This window comes from Geospiza fortis, unplaced genomic scaffold (genome assembly GCF_000277835.1).
Source record: "Geospiza fortis unplaced genomic scaffold, GeoFor_1.0 scaffold112, whole genome shotgun sequence".
NCBI classification, from domain to species: domain Eukaryota; kingdom Metazoa; phylum Chordata; class Aves; order Passeriformes; family Thraupidae; genus Geospiza; species Geospiza fortis.
The window spans coordinates 5188288-5212244 of record NW_005054298.1 but is presented as its reverse complement, the minus strand read 5'-3'; the positions used below and the strand labels follow the sequence as shown (position 1 = coordinate 5212244).

General features: G+C 38.2%; 1 protein-coding gene across 2 annotated transcripts in view; it reads left to right on the top strand.

Moving 5' to 3' along the window:
- The window catches only part of MGAT5 (alpha-1,6-mannosylglycoprotein 6-beta-N-acetylglucosaminyltransferase), a 100054-nt gene that overhangs the window by 34850 nt on the left and 41247 nt on the right, over positions 1-23957 (top strand). For both annotated transcript variants that reach the window (XM_005415741.2, XM_031056804.1), the window contains 7 exons: positions 369-536; positions 10744-10820; positions 12261-12350; positions 20303-20374; positions 21454-21615; positions 22490-22659; positions 23540-23674. In XM_005415741.2, the coding sequence (XP_005415798.1) occupies positions 369-536; positions 10744-10820; positions 12261-12350; positions 20303-20374; positions 21454-21615; positions 22490-22659; positions 23540-23674 (874 nt within the window). The remainder of the gene's footprint in view (positions 1-368; positions 537-10743; positions 10821-12260; positions 12351-20302; positions 20375-21453; positions 21616-22489; positions 22660-23539; positions 23675-23957) is intronic.

Genomic DNA, 23957 nt, shown 5'->3' with positions numbered 1-23957 from the left:
TATTACTTGAGCCATTGCAAAGCAAGCATTTTTCTGTTCCTGTAAAGGCTCACATTTCACCTTGAATGTGGATATCTACGAGTAGTGCTGTGCTTCATAAAATATACAGGCTGACAAGTTCCATGGCTAAGGAAACTTGGATCTGAGGCTGAACAAAGTGGGTAACATGAGTGCATAGAGCTGCTAATGGCAAAGATTTGCACTGAGGAAGTGTGTGTGTGTGTGTATACATATATGTATGTATATGTGTCTATCTATATATATATATATATATATCTCCACTCTGATTCTTGTATCTATTGTTTGATTCTGTCTGACAAGTGTACACTGCATTATTAAGTAGTTTAACTTTTCATTTTCATTTACAGATTTGAAAAAGACACTGGCTGTCCTGTTGGATAATATCTTGCAGCGCATTGGGAAGTTGGAATCCAAGGTGGAGAATCTTGTACTTAATGGAACAGGAGCAAACTCGACCAACAATACCACCACTTCTGCTCCCAGCTTAGGAGCAGCTGAAAAGCTTAATGTAGCAGGTGTGTATGGCAATTACTAAAATTATTTATGAGCTGTTTCATCTGAACCTTTTCTCTCTTGAGCATAACATGATTTTTCAGTGTTAGATATTTGGAATGTCTTAGAAAAAAAATTCAAAGTCTAGCCTTTATCAATGACAAACTGAAGCCCAAGCTTAGTGAAAGATCTTTTTTCTATGGTAATTTGAACACATTAGAAAATCAAAAGCTCTTCTCAAGAGAATAGTTCACCCATTTATAGTAGATGTTTCATGCTTTAAATGGTTGCATTTTAGAATTATGAAACTGGGGAGATCTTTTCTCTCAAAGCCTAACTATATAGGTTGGTATCAATCTGCTCTGCCATTCCACCATATGCACTTTACTGATTATTAACTGAAAGAAAACGTTTATTATATTTGTTGGTCATGATTTAAAAGTCTTCCCCTACAGTGTTTAATGGCTCTTAGGATTTGACACAGAGAGATCACCTACCTGGTACATTCAGCTAAAATAAAAACATGTTTTGAGATGACATTTGAAGTCATTCATTTTGTTTTCAATGAATGGACTGTTTTGTTCTGCCACCAAGCTGAAAGAGATACTCACAGACCTGACTCATAGGAAAGTCTAAGTCCAATGATCTTTGCAGTCCCAAAAGAGAACAGAGCAGAAGAGTTAAGGCAACTTGGTAAATAAGTTGATAACTGTGCTCCTATGTCTTGTCTGTCCTTGGGTTTCCTGCAAAAATAAATATTTCTGTTGAGAAGGTGTTACTTGCTGAAATTCTCAAAATAGAGAAGCAAATGCTGCCTTTGGTAAGGAAATGCCACTGGAACAAGTGTAGGAAAGCAGATTTGCAAGTGATTGCCTGATGACAGTGTGGCAGCAGAGTTGCTCTCAGCTGCTCAGTCCTAACTGCATTTATCTGTACCAGGGTGCTAAAGTCATGTTGTCTCTTGATCAGACAGACCTTTCCCTCCCCAATCTGCTTTGCCTTGGTAGATTCAAAGGCAGATCAGGAACAAGTACCTGAAGAGTGCAGCTCCTGCAGGGTGCTGACCGGCTGTGCCACCTTCCTGCCACAAGGCATCCAGCACCAGATCTTGGAAAAACTTCCACTGAGATGGAAAGTGAACAAGTACAGCACTGTCAGAGTTTCTGGGCCATATATACATATATATATATATAAAATGAAAGACATCCCTGTATGTTTTCGTAGCTGGACAAAAGAGAGTTATTTCCTTAGATTTGCAGATAATTGGAACATGTATACTCATGTTGTTGCTTTAAAATTTATAGGCAAAGGTTCATTGTTCTTACCTGAAAAGAAAACATCTTTCATCAGTTCTTAGGGTGATTTGAATGTTGTTTATTATTCTTGGAGTGGGCTAAATTCACAGTTTTGGTATTCAGGAGCAGCATTGAAGGAGCCTGGTAAGAGTTTTCCATTTGCAGTGTTTGCATTACTTTGTACTGCCTGAGGCTTGCTGTGTGGCAAAGAACACAATTCCTCTCATCAGAGCCACAAATTTTTTACCTTGGACTCTTGGTACCCTGAGTTGAAAATGTCTGAAGCAACCATTAAACAGCAGCAACAGGAAAAACCTTTAGGTAAGAACTCCTTAAGGTTCAGTTAATATATTGTACTGATGACTGGATGATGTCATTGCTCAGGTACCTCTGGACTGGATAGTACCTAGGGTTAGAGTAGAGTTTGAACCTAGTCCCTGTGTTAAGTGCCTGCTCTTCATCCGTTTGAAGCAATCAGTGGCAATTACTCAGATCAGAGGCAGCCAAATGGAAATGAAAAACTTGTCTCTACTTCTTCCTTCCTGGCAGTTTCCTGTCAGCACAATCTGGAAGCCATATGATTCCAGCATAATTGTAATATAAGTAGCTTCTCTGTTGGGAAGGAATTGTTCAGAAAATAAGCTAGGTGAGGGCATTGTGATAATACCAATGTTGGTTTTGTCTGTAATATTTCAATAACATCCCTTTTCAATTGTGTTAGAGCAATTGAGGTAATGGGAAAATTGTGGTGAAGGCATTTTGTTACCCAACAGTTTGTCATTTTACTGGAGTTGAAAGAGGTATGTGTACAAATACAGATGATAGTTTTCTTTGTAACATTCAGCTGTTACACTGTGCAGTGATCACAACAAGCATGTTAGGATTACCCTTCCTCTCTTTACCAGTTGTAATATTTTAATGCTGACTTTAGACAAATTCATGTTAGCGATTGTTAATAATTTTGATCTTTCTGTCTGGACAACCATAGTGTTTGTGAAGCATCTGATTAACATAATGTTTAATAATTTTGATAATCTTTTTTAAAGGCTTCTTGAGTTGCTGCTTAAAACTCTGCAGTAAATTGTGTTTTATAGCCTTATTTGTCAGTGAAACAGTGCAATGTCATTAGCAGACTTTTCTGCAAGAGTCCTGCTTCCAGTGGAGCTACATCATGCAATGATATAAAGATGCTTATAAAGCTTTGGCTGATTGGTTTCAAAAGCAATAAAGCTCTCTTTCCTTCTCTCTCTTTTTTCTATTTATCCAAGTAGTATCTGAAAAGCTTCTGGGATATTTGATAGCCATCCTCTTTGCATCTGTGGGAAGTCATATATTCCCATATATACACAAAAGTATTAATCTAAACTTTGGGTGTCTAGGAGATAAGAATTTTCATCAGCCTTTAGAACAGGAAGCTTTGAGGAACTGCCACAAATGATACCCTAAGTAGATTTAAAGTTGCTGTTGTAGAGATGATTAAACAGAAATGGGGAAATACAAAACCATGGCACTTTAAAGTTAAAGCAGAGCTTGTCTACAGGGCTGCTACTGTTGTAGCTGCATCCTTGGTTCCATGTGACAGGCACAAGATCAGTTTGGTTTAGGCAATTTCGTTTTTAACAGTTGTGCTTTTCTAAGGTAATGATAAAAGAAGTCCTTGATTTTTGTGGGACAGAATTGCACTATCATAGTTCATCTGATAGGGAAATCTGCACAAACATGATCAGAGAATCAGTCCTCTGTTTTCTTCATGTGATATTTTTGGCAAGCAATGGGAGTGGGATTAGTGTTGTGTTGTGGGATGGGTTTCTTTAGAGGTGATCATTGCTCTCTCTGTGCTTCTTTAGTGATGAGCTAAATTTTTGATGATCTTGACTATCTAACACCCCAGATATAATAATTATACTAAAAACTCTGCCAGACTGGTTATTTACAAAACATTCTTTTGCCTTGAAAAGTGCTGCTTTGAATGATTTTAATTGTGTGTCTTTGATCCCACAAAAATGAGCAAGTGAAGGAAGCCTTCCCCTTGGTCACAGCTGGTGCTGGGAGGACCCTTGCAGAGCCTCAGGACAGCCCAGGCTCAGGCTGCTGCATGGAACACTGCACAGGGAGGGAGGACATTGCTGGTGTGTCTGTTCAAAGCTCCCATAGCTTTGCTGCCTTGTGCATTAAGTTGTTCTGCTGTGTTGGCTGTTCAGTTCCCTTCTAACAACTTCAGTTTTAACATCTTTCCAGTCACTCATTAAGATGCAGACTTCAGTGTATACTTGTCATTTAAGACATGATGGCTTGGATGCCTGTCAGATATCTGGCATCCTTCGTGAATATGTAGCAAGGCAGGCTGACAAGTCAGCTTTGGCAATGCTACAAGGCTTTTTTTTATAATGTTACTATGGTGAGAAGGACCTTTGTCGTGGTATTTCCATGTCCTTATTCCTGAAACCTTGGGGCTGCCACACTGAAGCCTTTTAGGTCAGGGGGGAAGGACTCAGGTAACCTCAGGACCAGTGAATTTGTTTCCATGGCTCTCTGATGAATTTTGTTACACAGCCTCGTTGGGTTTAGCAGTCTGCAGCCACAGTTCCACCGTAGTCCTGTACTTGCAGAGATTAAAAAAGCTAAGATGTACTGCATGTTGGTTTGAATTCCAAAGCTGCCCTCCTGTTTTGAGAGGACTAGAGGAGGCTTTTCTTCAGTCAGCACGGGGGGTCAGAGCACAAAGTGACTGTCCCCATGGGGCACCAGTGTGTACCAGTTGTGGCAGGGTGTGGGACTGCATTGGCTCTGATGGTCAAGATAGCAGCTTCCTGAAGGTGATGTTTTGCTTTGACTCGTGTTTATTGTGCCTAATGCATTGTATTCTTTTACCACATCGTATATGTGTATTTATTAAGATTTTCCCCCCTCCTACAAAGGCAGTTGTGTGGAGCTGGGGAGTTTTGTGTGCCCTCAAACCTGGCTGTCACAGCACAGTGTGGTGTGTGCAGAAGACCACTGGTGAATATTTTTCACTGCAGTGCAAAGCTGTGTTAATAATGCTGAAGGGGCTCTTAGTGGTCCCCAGGGCTGCATTTTGATTAACCACTTGACTACTACTTGAATTCTTCTAACACTGCATTGATTTCAGTAGTGCTAATGGAACCCAGCAGCACAGCTTGTGTGAGGATGGACTAGAGGTAGAAAAGTTAATTTTCTTTAACTCATACCAACACTTTGCTACAGAAGTCTCTAAAATGTTGGTAGAAAGCATTTTGTGCTCTGCATTTAAAATCTCAAAACCTTTAGCTCATTTGGTTGAATATGTTGTTAGTCCTTTCAGCTCACACTGCAAATTCTCTTTAAAGAAATCTTACCAGCTGGAGATGAAAAATGTGAATTGAATTGAGAATGTGTTAATTAGTTGGAGAAGGGAAAGAAGACCTTACACAAACTAAACCAGCCTTAACTACAGTCTGTGTCTAACCACAGATACCAGATTTCAGGACTGAAATAAAAACAAGAGAATAGTTTCAGGAATTAAAGTAAGAATAGTACTTATATTTAATGATCAAAACCAGAAGGAGAACAGAGATAAAATTGGTGAATAGATCGGATGTGATTACTCTGACCTTATAATACTGGAGAGATTCTGTATTTTATGAAATCTGCTGATGGGAACACTTTTGACTTGAGCTATTATCTGTGCTGTATATCATCAAAAAATACTTTAATATGCACTAGGCTGAAAATCAGAGTTTAAGCCTCAAGGTTCCAAAGTACATCATTTTTAGTGTCGTGTTAAATTCTTAATACATTTCTATTCTCAGAAGAACACCAAGCTGGTCCTTAGCAGAGTAGATAGGTTGCTGGTGTCAGCTTGCATTTTCAGCTGTATTGCAGCCTTTTCATTTGCTTTAACCAATATTGCTATTTTAAAACTCTTATGACAAACAGAGCACCTATCAAACAGCACTCACTGCTGAGTGACTAATTATAACTCTTATTCAGAGTGGAATATTTCTAGACTTCCTAACTGTCTGATGGAGGAAAATTGAAGCAGAATTTTTTTAGCCCATTACAAAGCACATTATTTGAAGAATGTGCAACGTAGGAAAAGGAGGAAATATGCATGTAGCACTTACTATTGCTCATTTTTACTGTTTTATTAAAGAGCAACTTGAAAGCAAACAAAAATCAATTCCCTACCACAGACTGTGCTTTTAGCCACATCATTCTCAACGTGGGTGTTGTAAACCTTCACTATTACAAATAAAACCTGTGGATTTGAAATGCAGGAGGCAATGAAGAGCTGCATCTGTGAGCTCATATTTAGGTGCTGGAGGCCTGGGGCTTTAGCAGGTGCAGTGCTCATAGCAAACAACAAGAGAGAAGCTTCTTTTCCAGGGCAGGGTTGGTGGCTTAGCTCAGATGTGCCACGTGGTGGATGCTGACGTGCCAGACTTCGCACTGAAACAACTGAGGATTGTTCACAAGTTCAGGTTCACCTGCTGTGCTCCAACGACGTCTGGTGCAAAGCTGTAGATCATTTGTGAAGGGAACATATGGCTCCTTTCTAAACATGAGGATGGAGTTTGGTAGTTATATTTTAAATATCCCAGGACCTCACAAACAGTATTTAAAGAGTTTTTTTTTAAATCTGCAGTTGGTGGGTGTTTTATCAATATTTTTCTTTTTTTTTTCCCCAGGATGATCTGTACCAACTGCATGCTTTTAGGTTTATAATGTGCTATGTTCATGTTTTTAGTTTGTTAATGCATTGACTTTTAATGTAACATCATATGAGATAAATGTTTAATAATTATGTCTTTTCATAACAGCAGTCAAAAGGAGATAAGCTGTGCATGAATTCAAAAACACTTAGGTGTGTGTAGAACATAAATTAATATAATGGCTCACACAAAGTTTAGGAGAAAAAAGTGTGTTTATTAACTGCTGTTGTTTTGTACTAACTTGACAGCTGTGTTTCTAACTCTTTTTGGCTGTAAGTTCTAAGTTTTGGCTGGGAAAAGAGATTTCAGAGCTTGCATTTTAAAGTACATAAATCCTAATTAAGGGTAAAAATTCTTTTGGTTTCTCAAATACTATTTTTCAGCAAGAGTAACCCCTAATGTCTGGCTTAGTTTTCCCCTTCAGCAAAGAATTATCCAACATGAATTTGCTAACAGCATAATACATCTATCCAGACTTTTTAACAAGAATCCTCATGAGATACTAGGGTTTGGGGTTTTATCTCCAAATGATGAAAACCTCCTAAGTCTTGACTTGTATGTTAATGCTTGCTTTTCATGCTTTGGAAGATCCTGATGTGTAGATTGGCATCCCCAGGGTTCCACTTCTTCATCTCCCTTGTCTTTATGATCACACTCAGAAGTGTGAATTGCTGGTATCTGGTTGAGCTTGATCTCAGCTGCTCATGGGAAACCCAAGATTTGTTCACCTCTGGATTCCTGTTTAAGGAGAGCCAGCTAAGAGTTGTTACCAGCAAGCTTAAGCACACCTCCATGCTGAGCTCAAATGAGCAGCAAGAAGAGCAGAAATGTAATTCTTCATAAAGGGTCTGATCATTTAGGAAAAAATTGGGAGGGATTATTCTCAACCTAGAACTCCCACTGCCAGTGGCCAAGAAGAAAGGGTACAACCAGAGCAAGTAGTAGTTGACTGGAACTGTCAGGATTATTCACTGGGGAATTCAGAGCTCTGCATTGAATTCTCAGGCTTCTATGTGGAAACCAGCAGTGACTTGCCCATTTCTGCAGGCAGTTGTTGCTTTGGACAGCAGTCCTTGATGTAGATGTGTTTCCAGTCTGACTGCATCAGCTGGCTTCCTGTTCATGGGCACAGAGGAAAGACTGCTTCTCTAGGGAATACTCAGATGGAACAGAATTACATTTCTCTGTTCCTTCTGTTCTTTCACATTCATTTCCTCTTGTATGCACATATTGCTACATTTTTTCCTGCTCTGGATAGCAGTTTTATGTAAATTGTTTCATGGAACTGTTTAAGTTTTATAGAATTGCCTTCACTGTGCTATTACCTGATTGAAGCAAGTGAAAGCTGATGGAGGTGTTTGGCATATAGATCCATGGTAAGGCTGAATGGGAAGATGGGAGTGGGGAGCTGGTGATTATGTGAAGCATCTCCTCTGTCTGTGGACTATGGTGGAGAAAAAAACATGAATATTTTTGAGGAAGGCAAATCCTAGGAGTGTTTACTGTTGCTGGCAAGAAGGAGGAAAGATGTCAGACACTCTTGGTAGTACTCCCAGAGACATTAATATTTCAACATGATTAGAGGTGATAAAGGTGGGCATTAGTGTTCCCTGTACAGACAGATTAGCCTGGAGAGATCCATGCTCTGTTTGTGTGTAACCCACCCCAGTGGAAGAGCAATAGTGGGAATGCTCTGAAGAAGCCTTAGTGCAGCTGGCCACAAGGGAGACCAGAAGCCTGAGAAAGTCTGTAGCTTGTGCTGAGAAAAATGTCTGTCTCTTAACTTCTTGGGATGGACAGGAGCGGGGAGGGCAGGGTTTGTGCTTGGGAAGTCTCTGTGTGCCGCTGGCACGGCTGATGGGAGCTGTGGAAGTGTGAGGCTGGTGCAGCGTGTGAATGTTGGGGTCAGAAGGGTTTTATCATTGCAGGTAAAACCTTGTGAGTAATGAACAGCAGCAAAGATCTTTGCCTCTCAACAGAAACACACTGGGATGCAAAGAATGTGTTCACACATGACCGAAGCAAACTTGTAAACTGCAATTGTGTATTTACCAAAAATCTGGCTTTTGTCTGGATTTTGGGGGTTTTTTCTCCGTCTTTTTTTTCTTTAACAGGCCATGAAATCCCCATTAAAATGAAATATGGTGTAAGTGATGGACTTGGCACTGTGTGCTGTAAAATAAGGAATTATAGCTTGTGCTTATGTATTACCCTGTACTTAATAGGACTTAAGTAGAAGAGAGGATTTGCTTGACTAACCTTCTGAAGAGGAAAGCCATCATATGATAGCATAATTAACTTGAGATAGAAGACTTTTTTTATTTTAAATGACAAAATTCATGGCTCATTCTTGTTGGCAAGCTATACCCAGGCATTCAGCATTTTCCACCCTAAATTTAGTACGGTGCTGGAAGTTAAACTTTTTCTAGGGTTATGCTGCAGCTATGATGTTTTACCAGAGATTTCAGAGGTCTTTTTTTCTTTTAGGAAGATCTTGAAATTGACATGCCTTACGTAAAAAATGTTATTTTGCATTTAGACTTAGGAAGAGAGAAAAGAAAGGAAAAGCCCACAAATCCTTTTAGACCATAAAGGTCTTCTAATGGAATTTTACTGATTATTGAAAATCACCATATAGTAACCATGCCTTTTTATTAATGTTAGATCTCAGGTACTGATTCTGGTGTGATGCAAGTGGAAGGTCTGATTCCTGAACTGCAGTGAAGCAAATAGTCCTATTATTATGTAGCTCTGCTGACTGAATTGAGAATATACCTTAAATTGCTGCTATCTGTGTGCATGCTCTGTATGTTCTTATTCAGAGCAGAAATCAGAGCCTTAGATGTCGGTGGTGTGGTCTGCAAGAACCCCACAAGGATGAGAAGATAGGCAGAATATTTTGAAAGTGCTTATTGATTTGAAATTACAAAGTCATTGTACAAACCACTTTGCTTCAGTGCTATTGTCACTGGCAGTACAGCTCAGTTTGTCAAATCTCTCCTGCTGCAGAGACTGACAAAGAAGTGGGGACTTCCTGCCATGACTCTTCTTTCCCCCATCAAGTTCATTTTGCAATGCTTGGCTCACATTTCAGGTTTTATCTTTAAAAGAAGCTATTTGCAAAAAATGGAAAATAGATAGATCAGGTCGTGGGTTTTGCATATAATAATATAATGCGACATTTTCACTTTTACCCACAGATTTTTGTCACTATTCTATTCTAATACTGCAACAATTTTTTTGTATTTTCTTCTGGGCACTCCAATTAGCATATTCTAGATGAAATTGTGCATAGTTACTGCCACAGTATAGAGTGTTCCCAGGTTGATGGCTGGCTGACTTTAATGATCTTGATTCTTGCCTGTAGAAAAAGCCAGAAATGATGCAGGTATAATTTAGATAGCTGTGGGATTAACTACCTAAATTGAAAACCTCCTCCACTGCCTTTGGCAAGAATCTCGCCACCATGGTAATAATTTTTCTTGCCTTAAAGGTCTGCATTAGAGGGTTCTTCTAAGAAAGTCCCTTGGAGCTGAAGGGGTAATGTCCTTTAAAACTGCTGCTTTTTCCTTGGTTCATGGGCTAGAAATCCTGCTCTTTATTACAGTCTTTAATACGTTGCAATAATCTAGAATGAAAAAAATATTAAAATGGGCAAAAAAGAAGAAAAAAATACCTTGGGAGACCATAGGAAATATTTCTTGTGAGATGTGATGTAGTGCTACTCAGTTGTTAAATTAGATCATATTGCAACATTTATTAATTGGGTCATATACCTGGTGCCAAGTTTTGGATCGTGGGTATTTGATAAAGTGATAGTAGAGCTTGAAAAACTAGTTTTATGTTTAAGAGCCATATACATCCTATAAATGTTTGACAAATGAAAACAAATTGTTGCGATTTAGTAGTTTCCAGCACACTTCGATTAGGAAATTATTTTCTTCTTGTTCTTTTCAGTATGGATGAGCTTAATTTTTGAGTCTTTATACATCAATTTTTGTAATTCAGCACTTTCACTTCAAGTCAGAGTTGAAATCTATGCAACCATTTTCTCATGTGGTCAAAAAGGAGCATACTGAGTTTTAATGTTGTAACAAATATTACCCAGTAGGACCTTTCAGTCAGTCTGGGCTGTGGATTCATGAAAATAAAAGGCAGGATTCATCAGGCTATCTGTCAGAACTGTGAAATGAAGCTCAGTTATGGTCTGTGTTTCTCTTTAGATCTCATAAATGGAGCCCAGGAACAGTGTGAATTGCCTCCTATGGATGGTTTTCCTCACTGTGAAGGGAAAATAAAGGTAAGTGAACTGGTTTTAATCATATGTGCATTCTATTAAAAATGGAACATATGTTGCAAGAGGTTTCTACTCAGCGGTGTTAAACAAGAACAACTGAGTCAAAAAATAGGATATAAGAAATTTAGGACTGTTTGTCACTGCAGCATTGCTCACCTCAAGCCTTTAATACTACTGCTGCAGAGAAATAAAGTGGCATCCTCTTAAGACAGGAAAAAAATGCCATATTAAAATTATTTACTGAAAGGCCTTATTATTTGAATGCTACCTTGTTATTCTGAAATTTCTCCTTTTGGAAAAGCTGTTTTCCTCCCCATGATGAGTAATTTGGTGTTCCCCTGCCCCAGGACTGTGATTGTATGGGTACCTCAGTCCAGCCCCTTTTTCAGCATGATGTTTCTTTGCATTTCTTTCATCTCTTTCCCCACAGGTCTGTGTGGTTCCTTTATTCCTTTTTCCCTTGAAAACATTCTGCCTCCTCTGCTCAAGAATAGGCAGTGCCTCAGTGTGCAACCAGAATTCTGGGATTCACAGTGCATTCTACATAAGTCCTGTATTTTACTAATAATGCACTTGGAAAGGCTAAATATTACAACCCATCAGACTTGAGCTGGAAAGGGAAAAAGAAAAAGGCAACAAAAACAAAGAAAGAAACTCCAACAAACTTGCATAGATGGAGGTTTTTAAGGTGTTTTTTCCCCCAATATGTTTCAAGTGTAAGGGATACTGATTTATTACTGTGAATCCGTAAAAGTTCAAGGCCAGGTTGGAAGAGGCTCAGAGCAGCCTGGGCTAATGGAAGCTGCCCCTGCCCATGGCAGGTTTATTGGAATGAGATTATCTTTAAGCTCTCTTCCCACCTGTGATTCTATGGTTAGTGGTGGACAATAGTAAAATTTCTGCTTGCTAATATACCCCAAGTATTTGTAAAATTAAAACTCTCTACATTTTGAATCTCTGATCTGTGTTTTGATCTGTTTTGGCAAACAGGCTGCATAGTAACTATGTCAAAAATTATTTGACTATTGAAATATGAACTGAAATTAATTATTTGCTTCTGCAGAAATGGCAGCTTTCAGTCTTGGTAACTGAAATGATATGTGAAATTCTAGAGAGAGCATGTCATGGTGGGGAACACACAATGCATTCAACTCCAGCCAGAGCCAAATGTCTGGATCCCAGTTTTGTTCTCCTTCTGATATTTGTCCCTGCTTGCCTGGCTGCCAGTTTGTGTAAGCTGTGCTCACATCTGCTGTGCTGTTGCTTCCCCAGCATTACTGAATGCAGGCATACAGTGCTGCTAATCATTAATAAAATCCCTGGTTTATTATTTGTGATATTTATACTTACATTGCCACTTCCTCCATTATTCCTGGGTGTGAAACAGGGCTCTTTTGTTATACTTTAACCTAATAAACTTTTGTGTCTTTTGTTCTGTTGCAGTGGATGAAAGATATGTGGCGGTCAGATCCCTGTTACGCGAGCTATGGTGTAGATGGGTCCACATGCTCCTTTTTTATTTACCTCAGTGAGGTCAGTAATGTTCTCATCTGCAGAAGGGGAACATCATATTTCCTTCATAGCTTTGGTAGCTGTACTTTTCTCAAAAGAAATCATCATTTTGTTGGGAATAATTGGGTAAAGAGGAAAAAGTTATTAAAACTGAATTATTAAGTGTGTTGCTGTTATTCATAAACTCTGCAGGGGTTTCTAGCCTGAGGAATTCTAATGTTTGTAACTGCAGTGATGTGAGTAGCAGCTCTCCAGGGAGGCCATGTTGGGTATCCTGTTAAACCTGCATGTGAAGTTCAGTCAGAGATCTTTGCCTTTAAACACTTTTTCTGTTGCTTTTAATGCAGCTGCTGACGTACTAATAGAGAGCATTTGGAATGGAAAATTTAGAAAATGGTGCTTGATGGTGCATTGTCCTAAACAGCATGGCCACTTCCTGCTCAGAGACTGTTTGTGAATTGTGGAATCTGTTAGCAGGAACAAAAAAAGAACCTGAATGTCACGTTTTTGAGTGAAGTTGCAGCTATATTGGCTAAAGCCTTTGGTACCTGTCACAGCCTAAGGTGTTTTGTACACAGCTGAGTAAGGTGCTTGTCCTAGTGAGGTTTTATTTCTATTTCCTGGGTAACACTTCTTTCCCAAGAATTAATTTTGTCAGTTAATTATCATGAGTTCTATTACTGGCTTGAAGTGTGCATGCACCAGAAGTAGTCAGGTGTATTTGATCACTTAGCCTCTTATAAGTGAAATTTTGATAACTTATGGCAACTAATCTTAGAAGGAGTATTGATATCCAGTGGCTCACTGCTCACAAAGAACTGAAAGAGGCAATGTGGCTGCAGGATTGCAACCAATAATAATTTCGTAGCTTCTGTAGGATTGGGAGGGTTGGGCTGGGATTTTAAATTAAATATCTGAGATTAAAACAGTAAGTCTGTTACAATAAATGACTCGGTTGGAATCAAAGCAGTTTCTGTTGATTTACTCAGTTGACTGTCATTGAACTTCTGGGGGTGTTGCTTGAAGCAGCAATAGTTAAATGCATATCCAAAACATTTATCTGAAGGCATAACAAAGGCTGGGTTGAATCACAGTTTTGACTCATTCCATTTCTAGCACCAAGTGTTGATTTATTTATGGGCTGTGAAGCTGTAGAAGGAAAAGATAGAGTACAACTATATTATTTATCTTGTTATTTATCATAGAGGCTAGAGATATGGTTCCATAATCATATGAAGTTGATCTAAGGTTTCTACTAGAAGGTTTTGTTTTAGCATCAGAAGAGCTATGTTTGGTCATTAGTATTCTGTCAACCAGCAGGTGCTTCATGGTTTTAATGCAGATATATCTTTAAAATTATGATGTATCTCAACTGAAGCCAAGACTCTAATATTCTTCAATGACATTTACTATTTTGCATTTCTGTTAAATCCCAATTTTTTACATTACAATCTTCCTTTGTCATCAGTCTTGAAAAGTCAGTTGATGGCGTTAGCTCTTTCATAATTGATCTTTCATGGCCAAATGTGAGCAGACTTTCAGAGGCCAAATAGTTGTTTTTTTCAAGGGTCTTGGAATTTGAATTTTTTATTTAAGCAGCAATATTTAATTTGGTCAACTTTTCATTTCATGAAGGAATAAAAGTGCAATTAGCCTGTGTGTATATTTGTTAACTTCAGAAAAAGGTATTGTCCTTATTTTTTTCTTTAAGAGTGTTTTCTTATGACAGAATGTAAAACTAATATTGGGTGAGTGTGTTATTAACCTTGAGTTTAAATTTGGCATTCTTAATCCTATGATTAATTTCATGATTAATGTCCAGCAGCAGAGGTTGAAAGCTTAAATGTTTGCGAATGCAAGCATGAAATGAAATTCTAATAACACTACAATGATGTGGATTTATGAGGTGTGTTGGCTGCTAGGGATAACTTGGAAATGCTGTTGCAAGAGTAATTTGTCAATGTGGACAGTGATGAAGAGTTGACAGTTTATAGTGTGGTTGCACAGCTGAATGATAAATGTGCCTACAGAGCTCTCAAGTCAGAACTGCTGATTTAAAATATTAAAATGCATTAGGGTAATGGAAAGGATATTACTGTTAAGATTTTTCTTTTTTACTTCAAGGTTAGACTGTTGGAGTGAGATGGTTGTGTATATGCATGTTTCAAAAGGCAATATATGCATCACATTATGTACAACCTCAGTTTGGAAAAACAATGTGCATGAAATTATGCATATATCTACTTTTACTCTTCAAATCACCTCTACAATCTAGTATGACAAGTTTCTGTGTCCTTTCATACTCTTCTGGGGTCTGCTTTTTTATTCTGAAGCAGTTCAGTTAGGGTGTTACATTATGCTCATCCAGTGCTCTTTGTAATGTAATTTTAAACTTGTAAACAGAGGAGCCCAAAATGTTTCATTTTGGCGTGTAATATGGGTCAGAACCACAGAGACACAAAGTAATTTGTCCACAGTTTATGTAAAGGTTTAGAAACAAAAGGCATAAACCCCAGCCTTTGGGTATCAGACATGTGCTGTTATGTTTTCTGCATGAGTGTCTGCAAAACAGAAACAATGCTGACAAAATCCAGGCCGCCCCAGGTGTTCCCTCCTGAAGAGCCTGCTCAAGGGCAGGTGCCAGCAGTTCTGCCTTGCTTTGGGTGGCAAAAACACCTGCAGGAACTTGGGAACAGCTCTTCTGCACTGCTCTGTGTCTTGGCTGCTTGAGCAGAACGGGAGGCAAGTGTGGCAGCCAAGGTAAGCAAGAACCAACCCAGCATGTCCAGGCTTCTGCCTTTTATTTAAAGCTGTCCCCTGTGCAAACTTGCCGGTGAAACTGAGAGAACGTTTGCACTTCTTTCTCACTGTTTTGCTTCAGGCACAGGATGTTTCCTGGGGTGTGATATGCAGCTGTGTGGTCACAGACCCATGGAATGGCTTGGGTTGGAAAGGACTTTAAAGCTCATCTTGTTCACAGCCCTGCCATGATCAGGGACACCTTCCACTGTCCCAGGTTGCTCCAAGTCCTGTCCAACCTGGCCTTGGCCACTTCCCGGGATGGGGCAGGCACAGCTTCTCTGGGTGATCAGGGCCTCCCCACCCTCTGGTCCTCAGAACGCAACTTGTGCTGGAGTCTTTGAAGAGTGGATGAGATACAAATGGCCTGAATAGCAAAACAAGGCTTACATCCTCTTGAATACAGAGCCAGACAGGGATTAGAAATAGCACACATTAAAGAGCAAGTTAAACTTGCTTCCTTTTAACTGTGATGCCCATAGAGAAGAGTTACTTTTAAACTTAGCACTTAGTTATGAAAAAAGGCAGTTGTTTAACACTGTAATGGCATTGGCACAGTTATCATTTTCAGGGATGGCATTGCCTCTGGGCAGAAATGTGAAAAAATTAATTTCCAGGCAGTACAAAAATATATTTTGCTGCAAAATGTCAGTTTGCAGCTGAAGAATGAAGCTTTTAAAAATATCTTCTAGAAAATGAGTTTTTCACACTATTTCCAAGCTTTTTAAAAGTGGAGAAAGTGGAGGGAGCTTATAGATCTTTTTTTTTTTTTTATTTTCTTCATCTACATCCATGTTTCTCTGAGAGGACTGCTTTCCACACAGGAGTGAGACTGCTGGTCAGCTGGTAGCTGTGGGGCAAGTTACCCCCTCCCATTACACTGGTGCTTACCTGCTGGAGCTGGGCAGATCTCTCTAAAATCCCAGGCTTTGGATCTCCAGCTCACCTTTCAGGTGCACATGTAGTTTTTGGTACCCATGTTGGAATCCAGCACTTGAAAGATTTAAAGCTGGTTTGAATTCAGTCTCTGAGACTCCTGTAGCTTTTGCATGTGTGCTAATACACTGCTGGAGAGAATTCTTGTTTTCAGTCCTTTAGACTTGATGGAAACACAAGGCATAGTTTGGTAGTGGGAGTATTTTTCTTCATACTCTTACTTCTGCTTTCAGGTCTAAAACATAAACCAAAGGTGATTTTGAACATGGATTTGTTTCCAGGGTGCAAGCTGTAATCTGAGGCACAATTTAGTGAAAATTCCTGGGTATCATAATTACAGAGATTCATTTAATCCTTGTGGTTATTCTAGTTTAGTGCAATTTGCTCACGTCCATGGGGAAGTCCCCTTTCCACGATTTCTGCTGCTAATCCTGGACATTGAGTTAATGATTTGCATTTCTTCAGTGTAATGAAGCATCAAGCCAGCTTCTTTCAACTCTATGCAAATACTCAGAAAACCAGTGTTGTTGTCTGAAATGTAAATCACCAGAAGTTCAGAGTTATTTAGACATCTTACATATGTCCCTAAGAAACTGAAATGCTAATGATAGTCAACACTTTGTCCCTGAACTACCTGTTGGTGGATTGACCTGATTTTGGGTGATTTTTTTGGGCTGTTATTTTTTTCTTCCTCTGTCACCTTAAACTGGAATTAGTCTTTCAATGACTTGTTGGAAGAGACATGAATGCCAGTGTATGAGAGGAGTCAAATACAGTGCACATTGCTGAAGGCAGACAAGAGGCTGTTTGTTGATGGATGTGTGAAATGTTGTGTTGCCTTGTCACCAGGGCTGTGGGTACCTAACACCCAACATTTGAGACTGTCTTTGGAAACAGCCGCATCCAAAGCTGCCTGTATCCTGCTCCATTTCACTAACCAGACTGGCACTCACCTTGCACATCACAGATTCTGCAACCCCTTCCAAGGGATTCTGTCACTGAGGAAAAGCTAAACAAAAAATAGGAGTACAAGTCACCTTCCCAATTGGAGCAGTCCTTTCACATAAAATTCTCAATGGGATTTCTGGCATTACAAGTTCACTGCCTGTCTTCATACCGCCTAATAAATTTAAGATGCACTTTCTTTCACCACATATTGCAGTGGATTATTTTTTTTTGTGTATTCTTCTCTCCTGGACTCACTTAAGAGCAGCACTGTACCATGGATGGAAGTACACTGAGCAGTGTGTTCACCTGGTGTGTAAAGAAAGTTGTTTTAGCTTCCCTGTGGATGGGCTGCACCTGCCCTTTGGCAGAATCCAAAATGAAGATTATCCCAAGGGCTCAGAGCGTGCCCTTCAGCTCCAGCTTTATTCAACTCCCACTGTGACTCTTTGAAAGCATAAAGATCTTTCTGAAATTTTGAACGTGCAGAGCTGCTGGCAGAGTATACTTTGATTCAATTTGGAAGATGCTCAGACTACTCCAGTGCTACAGATGTTTGTCAGGTTCTTAAAACCTTGCTTGAAGTACTTGCTCTGTAATAGAGTCAAGTGCTGCAATCTTGCCTTGCATTCAGTTTCAGTGTCTGAGGAAGAGTCACTGGAACAGACACCTGCAAAGCTTCTATAAAGCAAGTACTCTTCAAATTTATTAGGTTTGTTTGGGTTTTTTTTTTCATCCTAAACCTAGCCATTTACACCTCAGAGCAGTTCAGAACACCAGCTTTTCTCTAGTATCTGGAATCATGTGGCACTTAAATTTTGAACTTTTAAACTGCTGTGCAACTTCACCTTAAGAAGCTGGCTACTTACACTCCAGGCAGTGCTGTGACTAATGTGATTCCAAACCAAGCAGGGAACACTTGGCTTCTCAGGTAGACACAGTTTCCTGAGCAAGATCAAAGACCATCTAATGCCCTTGATTTGCATTGAATTCAGTACCAGGAACAGGAGGCACAGCTGGTCTTATTCAAAAATATGACAGTACAAAGATAAATATAGTGTGTTCTGAATAATAGCTTAGCATTTATATCACTCATCCAAAAAATGGTCTGTCTTCTAATCTGCAGTTGCTGCTTCCCAACAGTCATCTTTAACTGCTAATCTGTCTGGTATCACATCCTTCCTATTAAATCATCTCCATGGCAGTACAACAGTAGGTTGCTACGGAGAGAATCAGCTGGAGAAAGAGCTGATGGTAACAGTGAGTGGAAGGCAGTGCTGGAAATGGGCAAGAGGAGCCCTGGTTCCTTCTTCAGAGGCAACTTTAGTGTTTGGTCTTAAATAATCAAATGAACGAGGTTAAATAAAGAGCAGATCCAAATGAGCATCACTGCTTTCCTTCACCTTGCTCAAAATTAAGGTTTGTTGTATGTTTATCTTCTGTACCAAACAACTGCAAAACTGAAGGATATTTCTGATGGAGTTTTCATCTAGACCCACTTTAGTGATATCATAATCCTTTCTGCCATCATTACTAAAGATCAGTAAGGAAAAATGAGAGTCAGACCAACTGCAGACACTGATATTACTTTGAATCTATTCCGTAAGTGTTTATTTGTGATGAGAATTATTATAATTTATTTTTGGACTAGAGGGAATATTTCTGAAAGCACAAAAGAGCTGTATTTGTTTTTCAGTCAGTGAGGCATGCAGTGAACTGTCCTTGGCAGCCCTGAAAAATCTGCAATTCCTTTAGGATGCCTTGTGGTGCAATGTGAAATACATAAAAGTCAGAAAAGGGGCACATACAGTAGTCCTTGAAATGTCATATCTTAATTTAGATCAGTTCTAATGCTAGGAATAATGCAAAATTTGTACTATTAAAACAAAGGGAAGAGAAACCAGAGTTTGTGACTGTGTATGATTTATAATGTGGAGCTTGCAACTCTTTCCTGCCACAACTTTATAGTTGTAAAAGTTAGGATTGATAATTGCCACAATTTCTGATGTGGTTCCACAGTTGAAGACCACTGAAGAATCAGATGTTTTCAAAGGAGGTTCATAAGTCACTGCTTTCAAATGTTTCATTAAACACATTGAGTAGGTTAAGTCACAACATTCAAAATGCTTTTCTATAATTTGTCTGAGGAACCCAAGGTTGATACATTTCTTCCCTTTAATGAGGTTAGGATGGCTATTCATTTATTTTCATGTGATTGGCCCTCTAGGCAATCATATGGTGTGATCTTAAGCCTTTAATCTGTAATGCTCCAGGCTTCTGCAGCATGATTAAGCTAAAATTGTGTTTTGACAGGTCTGTGATTGGAGGAACCACAAAAGCAACTCTGACTTTCAATTCTCTGAGAGTTGTGAACTTAACCAGTAGTGATGGGGTGTCTTAGCCAGCTGATAAATTTTTACATTTCCACCTTTTCACAGTACAATCATGTTTCAGTTTTCATGGATTTGCCTCCAACACTGAGATTCCTCCTTCCCCAGAGCAAGTGGTCAAATTTCTTAAGGTACATAAATAATAAGGATTCTACACAACAGGCAAGATCCCTGGGGGCAGCTCAAGAGCTCTCAGTGACTTGCATCCATTTGCTATTTCTTCACTGACTACTCCCTGTTGTACTTTTTAATTTTCTATTGTACTTTTTTATTTTCTAGTGGACAATAGAAGTATTGCATTTGCATTGATAATGTTTCTCTAAGAATCACAGCTGTTGATGCTTGTGAACATTGTTCCTTATGTTATAATTAACTTATTTATAGCCTTCAAACATGTGGCTTTGATTCTATTATGATTCTTACTTTTTTGCTCTGCATTGCTACAAGGTAGAACTTTGATCCTTTGATTTAGCAAGCTTTGTGTTTTTATAAAGGTATTCTAGGGAGTTGGAAATGTTCCAAAATACATATTTTTGTAAGGTGTAGAAGCATAAAAAGCTTATTGAAAACATTTTAGAACTGCTCAGAGAAATTGTATTTTGAACATTTAACAGCTGACCTCTGCCTTGATCTTGTGTTTTCATTATCTTGAATGAATATCTAAATGTGACTTCTGTGGCAAATTTGCTGGGTTAAAAGAGCATTGAATTGCAAAAAGCAGTCTTAAGCTTTTTCTGCAAAAAAAGCAGTTTTTTCTTGAAATTATCACCTTATTATCAGCTGATTACTTATTTAAGCCATCAGGTTAACATAGAGGTGTAATATGAAGGCAGTGAGTGGAGGCTTTGGTCAAGCAGCTGAAAATAAAGTAACATTATTTATTTTAATGTGATTGTTTTATAGGTTGAAAATTGGTGTCCTCGTTTACCTTGGAGAGCAAAAAATCCTAATGAAGAGACTGATCAAAAAACAGTGGTAAGAACAACCATGTCCTTAATAAGGACAAACAGGAGAAATAATTCAGTAATTGTGATTCATGCAAAATATCCTGGAATCCTGTGCCACATAAATGCTAAAAAGATCAGAATTTACAATTTTTCCTCCTCCATTCTTCAAAGCTGAAAGGAATCCTCCTTGACATGTAGCTCATGTATTCAGTTATTGTATTGTGCTCTTGGTGGTAGATTTTCATTAAAAGCATTTTTATGTTTAAATTTATGAAATACTCTACGCAGATACTGAGAAAAATTACAAATCCACAAACTGCTCACCAGTGTTAAATATATGAAAATGTCCATTTTTATTGTCCCAAAAATATGGGCCTTTTTTACAAAGCTGCATTTATGGAAAAGGCTTATATCCATTTCAGGTTTGTAGTAACATTTTGATTACTCCAGATTTTTTCCCATTAAATACTGTAAGCACACAGAGTTGTTTCTAAATTGTTGCAGCCTAATTATTGTTTGGGTAGGTATTTTAAGATAATTTAAGATAATTGCTGGGCTGCATGTGAACATTTCTTACATAATATAGATATAGGCTGCCTCTTTTTTTAAAACTAATTTATCTTAGAAGAGTCTAGCTTTAAAACAAGTATTTCCTTTAAAATTTATATCCTAGTAATGTTTCTTCCTTTCTCTTATAATTGGAGACTTCCTTGTGTTTGGAAGATTCATGAGACACATAAATCTTGAGCCTACTGTTCTGTATTATGATTTAGACATACCTGTATCTCATTTTGAAGCACATGAACAATACAGACCTTATATTGCAGAAATAAATGCATTGTGAAACATTGCAAATGTATTCTGGGCTACCAAGTATTACTAATAAAAATAACAGTAATTTATGTAGCTTAGAAGTGTCTGTTTAAGTATATCTTTAATATTTGAACTAAAATCTTAACATGCTAGGAGTGTATCTTTTTTTCTATTTCTTTTTTCTAAAAGAGGAATATAAAGCACAGAGCTCACATTTGAGCAGTTTTTTAACTTCTGGAAAGTGTGTTGAAGAATAACTAATGTTTGGGATGTTTCTCAATGCTTTGCTTGAAGGCTGAAATTCGTATCAACTTTGATAATCTCTACAAAATGATGGCAAGGCATGAAGAATTCAGGTGGATGATGTTGCGCATCAGACGAATGGCTGATACCTGGATTGAGGCCATTAAATCGCTTGCAGAAAAACAAAATTTGGAGAAAAGAAAACGAAAAAAGGTAAATGAGAACACTTTTATTCATGTCACTTGCTGTTATATGGGTCTTTCAAGCTTCTTGTTCCAGGTGTAGCTTCAGAATGGAAATAGAAAATATAAAAGGTCGTGTTTATACTCTTTTCAAGAAATATTTTGCTGTTTGAAATTCTGTTGCAATGGGTGTTTGCTTTACAGATAGTTTTACATGTTTTGCATGAGTCAATCTTGGACTAAGTTTTCTGACCTCTGTAGTTTTGGATAAAATAGACACAATGTAGACAAAATACAGACTATGTTGTAAAGGGAGAAATTGTGAATTTACTGCAAGCTGATGACACTGGAGTGTTTTATGTAGTTATGGGAAACAACAACTGTACATCTTTCTTGTCCAAAATTGAGACTTTAAATGGTGTATCTTGGGTTTGGATTTGAGTAGACTTAAAGTTGACCAAAACTTTGGATTGGATCAGTTTAGACCTCCTGTAATGAGTTCAGTTTTAAAGCCATGAGATACTTGAAGCAAAAAGGTGTAGTTCATTTGATTTAATTTTTTTTTAATTACCTTAACTAGTTAAGGTAAAGCCAAAAGTTGCAAACACAACAACAGGTTTGCTTTCTTGCCTTGTTATTCCTGGAGCCAGTCCTGAGTGGCAGCAGTCCCATGTATGTTCATATTTCTACCCTCCCTTAAGCCTGCCTGGCTCAGCTCCTTGCTGGAGATTCTCAGTCCTTGCATTCATTTCAAAATTAAATTATTCATGTGGAAGTATTGGCTTGTTGACTTTGATTTTTTTTTTTTGGCCATAGTTGGAATTTAATAGAAAGAAAAACTGCTATAATGTATAACAGTTGCATGTTTCATGTCGATAATTCAAACATATGACTTTCCTTTCCAGATCCTTGTTCATCTGGGGCTTTTGACAAAAGAATCTGGATTCAAGATTGCAGAAAATGCGTTTAGCGGTGGCCCACTTGGTGAATTAGTCCAGTGGAGTGATTTAATTACATCTCTCTACTTACTGGGCCATGACATCAGGATTTCAGCTTCACTGGCAGAGCTCAAGGAGTAAGGAGATTACTTTCGCTTTTGAAACCAGAATTAGAAGAAAAGAATTGTAAACTCTTGAAGCTTCTATTAACAGTATATAATTTCTTGAAGCATAAAATGAAAGTGATAATTCACTAAACAGACGATAAGATTATTTTCATGAGCTAAGTATATGTGCCATGGAAAGGATAATGTGTTTTCATTGTAGCTTCAGGCTCCTGGGACTTCATAAATGAATGTTGTAAAATTCCAACTAAGCAGCTTAGTCTTTAACATTCCAGGTGCTTTAACCAGCTGCAATGGGAAATGCTACAGACTAGCTTAATTCTGTGTCCTCTGCTTCAGTTTCTGCTGTTCTTCACTCAGTATCTCTTTTTAAGATAAAGGTTTAAGTTCTTTAAACATGTTACTTTTGATGTGGTTAATTGCTTGTGTTAGGTCAAATTGCTCCTTACTCTTCCTTGTCCTGCTTTGCCAGCTATTTCAGCACCAGACATAAAACATCTGTTTGAAGCTTGAGCACATGTGCTTTTTCTGCAGCTTTCTTTTTTAAATTACATGACAGCATTGTTTTATAGAAACCTCTTATACTATAAAGCAGTCAATAGAAGGCAGAAATTATTTTGAATTATTTCAAAGAACACCATTTTTGAGCATGTCAAACATATCATTCTTTTGCTTAAACTAGATGAATTTTTTAGTGAAAATTAGTGCTTTACATTTAATAAATGTTGAGCATCTCTAGCATTTCAGTGTTTTTACATGGATCATGATTTCAAAACAGTAAAAAAGTAAAACTTCTTTGGAAACTGAAATTATTGGAATAAATAGTATTACAGCATCAATTCAAGGTATTTGGAAAGTAATGTTTTTTCATGTTGTTTCTTTCTTTGTTTAGGATTATGAAGAAGGTTGTAGGTAACAGATCTGGCTGCCCGACCCAGGGGGATAAAATTGTAGAACTCATTTACATCGATATTGTGGGATTGACTCAGTTTAAGAAAACTCTTGGTCCATCATGGGTTCATTATCAGTAAGTATAACACTCACTTGCCCTCTAATCTGCTTTGTTAAGGAGCTTTTGTTGGATAACACAAGTCAAAATACTGAAATAAGTCCATTCACATGAATTTGTTTAAAAGTGAAATGCATTTTTCTGTTGTCTTTAGCTTTTAGGATTAAAGGGGCTAATACTTGTTCTTTGCATACCATCATTATCCCCCCCAGCATGCTTGAGATTCTTGGATTCAAGTATTTTTAATCTTAAAAACCTTAATTATCCTCTTGATAAATCATCATCTGTGCCCCTCTTTCCC